At 35.0% G+C, this 6971-nt stretch overlaps 1 protein-coding gene across 5 annotated transcripts in view; it reads right to left on the bottom strand.

The window, feature by feature from the left end:
• The window catches only part of LOC106463863 (ninein-like protein), a 156543-nt gene that overhangs the window by 134126 nt on the left and 15446 nt on the right, over positions 1 to 6971 (bottom strand). The window contains exon 1 of one of the 5 annotated variants that reach the window (XM_022391486.1): positions 6598 to 6628. The exons of 2 other annotated variants lie outside the window; for them this stretch is intronic. Coding sequence is in view for 1 of the 3 variants with exons in the window: in XM_022391482.1 (XP_022247190.1) it covers positions 1027 to 1189 (163 nt within the window). In the remaining 2 variants the exon portion in view is untranslated. Of the gene's footprint in view, positions 1 to 1026; positions 1718 to 6212; positions 6353 to 6597; positions 6629 to 6971 lie in introns of those variants that run through there. 2 more of the 5 variants (XM_022391487.1, XM_022391482.1) reach the window with 2 other exon arrangements.

Here is a 6971-nt window from a genome sequence, read left to right as displayed (position 1 = left end):
CGCACTAATCGAATATTGGTTATAAAAAAAAATTAAGCGCACTAAACGAAAACACATTAATCGAATGCGCATTAATTGAGGGATCCCTGAATAACAAATTCTGTTGAGATCGGTTCAAAAACTGTAGGCGTAAAAGTCGAACACACAGACAGACATTTTTGTTTTATATATAAATACTATTTATATTTCACAGTACTGTAGCGTTCCTTAACGCTTTATAACATCCTGACAAATCAAGGCTTTCATGCGATGACGAGATACTGAAAACGTACTGCCAAAATCAAAATAAAAACTCAAGTATGACACATAAGCATATGATCTTTTTTCCATTAACAATTTTTAATGAACAAGATTATAAAAAATTCTGCTCTATCAGATATACTTTTCATTATGTGACGATATGTGTACAGTTAGATCACAATTTTTCAAAGTTTTTCCAACTAATACATTGTTATTCAGATTCACAAGTAACTTAACATTGGGATAGTCGAGGATAAAATACGACGTTTACCCACTTTTCACTCAGAAAATATACGACATTTGCCCTCTCCTCATTTAGAGAAAATACGACGTTAACCCACTTCTTACTTGGACCTTTTCACACCTATGGTGCCTACTTGGCCTGGACTGTCAACCGCTATAAAAACTAGTTTAACCTCTCCTTTTTTTAAACCTCTACAACATTTTACACAGCTGAAAAATAACCGTTTCAAGTTTTATATTTGTGAGGACAAAATGTAGGGGAAAGAAAAATCAGTTTTTAGAAAATTTAGTGGCGCAAGAAAAGGCTTAGTGATAAATTCATTGCAATTGAAATGGTGTTAAATATTTTGAAATGAAAGCTACGTATCAAAATTAAACACACGATCCAAAAATTAAAAATAGTCACAACTTCAAGTCAAACATGTGGCATTAAAATCTGAATAATATTTTACATACGTACAATCTTCAATACATATAATTATTGTGGTTCAAACCTACACCACGCACGTTGATACTGGGATCGAGGCTAAAAACTTGCCTTACCTGCTTCATTAACTTTCGAGGCGAGAAAGACAAACACCATTACACAAACTATAGAAGCATTGTGTACGAAAGTTGACGCAACATGGATACATGAAATAGAGGGTATCTTCCAAACTGTCCAACACAACAACCTGTACACACTTCTCGTGTGTTGAAGCAGCATATGGCAGCACTTAGGAATTCAAGTAGTCGTATTAAAACATAATGTAGTGTAGTCTACATCACCTGGTTCCTGGAAATCTTAAGTTGTGTACTGCTCGCGGCTAAAACCAATTACAGATAGATAGATATATACACATGCGCAGTTAAATAAAAAAAAAAAACGATACTCGAGACGCAAATTTTACATATCGAACTAAAACTGGTAGCCTTCTCTACCAAGATACTTCACAAAGATATTGAACAAAATAACTCGAATATTTTGGTTATTGTCGTTGGTCTGTTTTTAAACAAACGAAATTCCACAGACAAATGCGGACTTTTTTGGAATAACGTAAAAGGTCGTTAATTGTTATCACAACTGCCGTTCTGGTTTAATAAGATGAAAATATTGCTGGAAATAGGGTTTTAACATATACACCCGCCCCCTCTGCCCGAAACTCATTTAGCAATTTCTCGATTAACATACTTAACCTCCTGTAACACCATTATCCCCTCATCCACCCTGTTACCTAGTCAACTTAAATGGCAGTTTTTGTTACTCTGGTTATCACGGCGTTTTTCGTAATACAATGTTCATTGTTTGAATACTAGCGACAGTGAATGTTAAACTGAAAAATTATTTATTTGCTGTAGCATAACACAGAAACAAACGAAAATAAAAAGGACCACAGAATCCCTCAAGGCCTTCTGGGAAACGAAGCGAAAAAGGTACACATTTGAGTGTATGTGTTAAAACAATAAATTATATTTTAGGCCGTTTAGATAAACAATAGATTTAAGTTGTTTGATGCTTCCCCTCCCCTTTTTTTTTACGTAAAGTTACCCTACTTAGATATTTACGTTTTATTAAAGTATACCAAAACAATTATTTCCAGTGATAAATTAAACAATGCCTTGCATGTTTCACTTTATGATTGGACCGTTATATTTCTAACGTTACTCCATTTTCTAACCTAAAACCAGTTCTTGAAAACTGGAAGTTGGAGAATGTGGGTCAAACAGATAATCACATACAAATTAATCTCTCAGTTTGTTTGCTTGTTTCAGAATTTTCACCCGAAGCTACATCAAGGTCTATCTGTGCTTAGCCGCCCCCTAATTTGATAGGCTAGAAGGGAAACTGACCGGATAGTGGAATTTGACCGTCACTCTCATAGCTCACCAACGGCCCCAAAGTGCGGAGCGCGTTTTTTTGGCAACAACGAACCATGAACTCACTGATTCACAGTTCAAAAATGCTGACCACTAGGTTATGCGCTCAAAAGTAACCCTATGTTCTTAACTTTGTTAAGAATACTACCATTAGTTTTTAAGAGCTGCTTGAATCTAAATAATTAATTATTTGCAGTACAAATATATTGCTTATTGTGTTTAAAAAAACAGTCGCCGGATAAAGTTCTCCAAAACTGTTCACTTTTCTTTAACCATTTGCATTACACTTTTTTAAAGTTGGCAGTAAAAGATTACTGGGTCTCTTTAGATTATAACATTTTGTTTCAGTCCTATTTCATCAGGAGTATTTGACACCTGCAAGCAATAATACAAAAGGAGTCTCGTTAGTTTAATATTTGTAACCTCTATTTATGAACAAAAACACTCATATTTGTTAATGTATATATTACCGTAAACTGTATTTTTAATGTTGTAATTTGTTTGTTTGCTAGATAGAGCTAAGGATGGCGATGATGACGTTAAGATAGAAAATTTTGATAACGTAGACTTAGCTGGGAGAGTAAATCAGTCGGGGGATTTTCTTTGAGGTCCAAGTTTTGTTTTTTTAGTGAAGTATTTGGATGTGTGTTAGTAATCGCGCATATTGGATTACTTTATACAAGTATATTCTTACATCAGTTTTGCACATTTAGCGTGGCGTACAAGTTAAAATAGTGTTCAAACTTGTACAAACGCAAGGACAAAATAAACTAATAGTAATACGTCATCGTTGCGTGGGCTGGACTTTGAATTATTTCAACCAGATAATTTAAAAGAACTTGCCAACGAAAGAACAACGTTGCAACAGTATGTTATTCAACGTTTTTAATTAGTAAAGTCAAACCATCATAAAAATTATACAGGTTTTTAAAATTGTGAGACGTCTTGTGTTTCCAAGACTATGATAGCATTTTGGAAATTAGGGAACTACCGTAGATCAATAGGGGCTTTTTAACTTGATGAATTTTCACACCCCATGAAGCTAGTTTAGTACCATGGCAACATTAACAAGGTAATTTACTTTTCTCTGGCATCATAACGCACGTGCTCGTTGTCACGCAGCCACGCTGTTGCAACCTACAATTGAAGTTGAATCACTCAGTGAACAACGGACAAATCATTATAATACACGTGTACAGATTGATGTCTCACGAGCTATGACATCGAAAAGTAAACAAAAAAGTAATGATCATTTATAAAAAAAAAAAAAATCAGGACTACCCAAAAGTACAGGACGAGGTGATTATGTTTTAAGCCAGAATACAATAATCACAGACTGAGTTACATATTTCTTCAGGTACTGCCATAACTATGCATACATTTGGATATTTTTACTAATATTAACAGAAAATATACCCTTTTAAATTAACCTAAAAAATATTATAAATTCCAACAAAGCTTATGCTCTTCTCTTCGTACTATTTCGAAAAGTTTCATTTGTTCAGTATGTCCACATATCTGAGCTATGTTTCTGTACGTTTGTCTGTCTGTGGAAAAAAAAATCCAATTTCCAGACCACGGAGCTTTCAGGTGTTCTTAGGTATTTCCCAGGATGATTGTAAAACCCTCTTAATTCATTCATTCTCACATTTATACAGATTGGACAACCATTTCATATTTCCCCTTTGCTACTCTCTTAGTGCCTACTTTTCGCAGTTTTTTGGGTGTGCCTCATGGAAATTTTAAAACCCTTCACTTTATTAACTCTTAATTTTTTACGAACTTAACAGACGATTCAGTTTTTCTTCTCTTGCTACTTCCTTACCGTCTACTTTCAAAAGTTCTGTTTGCTCTGAAACTTTCAGGGGGTTGTTATCTATGACTCGGATTACTTACGACTTAGATAACATATAGACAATGGTTACACTAATATGAAGAAACTGAACAGTAGGGATGAATTTCTATAAAATGTTAAGCCAGTATTCAGTGGACCAACATAATGAATGGCATAATACCCCGTTCCTCCATCCCAGTGAAGCCAAAGAATTAAGTGACTCATGTGGCTTTCGCCAGTTTTTTCATGTTAAAACCAACAGCTAGATCTTTCATATATATGAAGTGTGGTGAAAAACGCTTAGCGGTCGTAAATATTGTTACGTATCTCCTCGTTTGTTAATTTCCGGTATAAATTCTTTCCGAGGAACTTCGGCGATACAAGTCCTTTCTTAATTAAACAAAGAAACAAAGGCTTATTTGTAAAATTTCTTAAACCTATAGCCTTAACCTTTTTCAATTTTCATCCAACAAGAGTAGAGCCCCAAAAATAATAGTCACACCATACTTTATCAATTTGTGGCTCCTTTTTAACATAAATATACCGACCTGTCACTTTAAACACGCAATTTTTTTTCCCTACATTTTTGGCCTTCTATGTAATTCCACGGGGAAGCTGGAGGGTGACCATGAAATACCACTTATTTTATGTTCTCTTTCTTCTGCGCCTGCCGGATTTTTTCTTGCATTGTTGCAATCCGATCTGTCTGAAAAACTGATCAAACACGAACGTATGGGGAGACTACAAAATATGTTGTATCCGTATGTAAATGTTCCTTATATTACATAAATATGGAGAATAAAACGCTGGCTGCCTATGTTAAGCCTTCATAACTTCCCCTCTATCTATATCCACACATATGAATATTCATAACAGGCTTTCTAGATCCGGTATTAGCCCTATATAATAAATTCCGGACTACTGTTAGCCTATTACCATACTTTATTTCATCACAAGCATTGAGAACGACGACTCGCATTCGATTTCAATGTCGACTTTGCATAGAAACACAAAAATTGTTTCAATTAGTGTGTGTGTGCTATAATGTGATGTTTTACTAAACAAATGAACTAAACTATGAGTTTTATGAATGGTGCAAACTAAGGTTGATTTAATGTTATTAGATTCTGATTAACAAGTTAGCACACAGGATCACATACAAAAGTTGTAATGATTTTCAAACGAGAAGAACAGTGAACTATTCGTAAACACTCGAGTTTTGGGTCTCGTTTGAAAATCATTAGTGTCATTACAATTACAAATCTACAACGTCATTATTTACCACAACAAATGTAAAATTTATAAATAATTGGCTACTGTATGTCAATGGCTGTTCAAATGGCAGCCCACAAGCCGTATCCACCCTCTGAGCATTGCGAGGATCCTTTAGCCATAGTTAAAATTTAAGTTTCTAAAATAAAATAAAAATTCTTGATTTTATATTTTTAGAAATAGCATAGTATTAATAGTATTCGAATATTACTCGTATCTCGTCCATTCTATCACAATATGCGACATCTCTAGAACAGTTTGTTTGTTTGTTTGGAATTTCGCTCAAAGCTACACGAGGGCTATCTTCGCTAGCCGTACCTAATCTAGCAGTGTAAGACTAGAGGGAAGACAACTAGTCATCACCACCCACCGCCAACTCTTGGGCTATTCTTTTACCAACGAATAGTGGGATTGACCCCACGGCTGAAAGGGCGAGCATGTTTGGTGGAATGGGGATTCGAACCCGCAGATTGCGACTCGAGCTCCCTAACCACCTGGCCAGCTCTAGAACAGGTATATTCCAGCTTTCGAACAGGATTACATAAGCTAGGATTCTAGATTATTAACTATCACTGGTTTGAAGTTGGACAGTCATGGTCTACGTCTGGGATTCGTGGTATGGTAAATGGTCATTACACACTTAGATATTCGAAAATATAATTATTCCTTTATTATCCTCACTAAATGATCAGCTACAAACATTAAATTTAGCATACTAGGTACAAGCACAAACACATTCCTCTCAGTGGTAAGTCTATAGGCTTACCACGCTAAAAAATCGGACTACGATACCTGTGGTGTACAGAACACAGACATGCCATTGTGTAGCTTTTTGTTTAACAACGACCAACCAACTCACACTTTGTACTTTGGCAAATCGACACATTCATAAACGGGTTTTTAACCTCATGATCATGGTAACCATGCATGCACTAGCATTAAAGATACTCAGTACTGTTACTTATATATATAATATCAACCGGTCACTGAAGATCTGGTGGCTTTCGGCACGTGCATTTCAATAACAATGCCCTATGCCTGACCTTGAATATAAATAACAATCTTAGAGAGTAGTGTCAAATTAAACCATTTACACGTACCATAAGTACAGTATATTTGTCCCAAATATTGGGATAACAGCTCATAATCACCTTAAACTGCTACAAAACCTTCATGTTGGCCTCGGATACAGCAGTTCGTCATAAAACAGCCAATTGTGCAGTCGAGCACGTACATGAAAATGCAAATTGAGTTGTTATTGCCTCGAGTCAAGAAAGAAATTAGCACAATAGATAATGAAGAATAATATTAAATAAATTGAAAACGACCCAGAATATAATATGCTTTGGAAGAGTCCATTCGTTAAAAGTGTTCGACCTTTTTAATAATCCAATGAAAGAAATAGATAAAATACGATATACTTTGATAACCATAAGCTTTACAATCTCTTTTGTGACGTCTTTAAAAACGGCTTCTCTGATGTGTAATAAAAATTAAAAATTTCAATAACCTGGGAACTTCATTT

Source organism: Limulus polyphemus, unplaced genomic scaffold (assembly GCF_000517525.1).
Source record: "Limulus polyphemus unplaced genomic scaffold, Limulus_polyphemus-2.1.2 Scaffold1506, whole genome shotgun sequence".
Taxonomy (NCBI): Eukaryota; Metazoa; Arthropoda; class Merostomata; order Xiphosura; family Limulidae; genus Limulus; species Limulus polyphemus.
The sequence above is the reverse complement of the archived record's forward strand: the minus strand, read 5'-3'. Positions and strand labels throughout refer to the sequence as shown.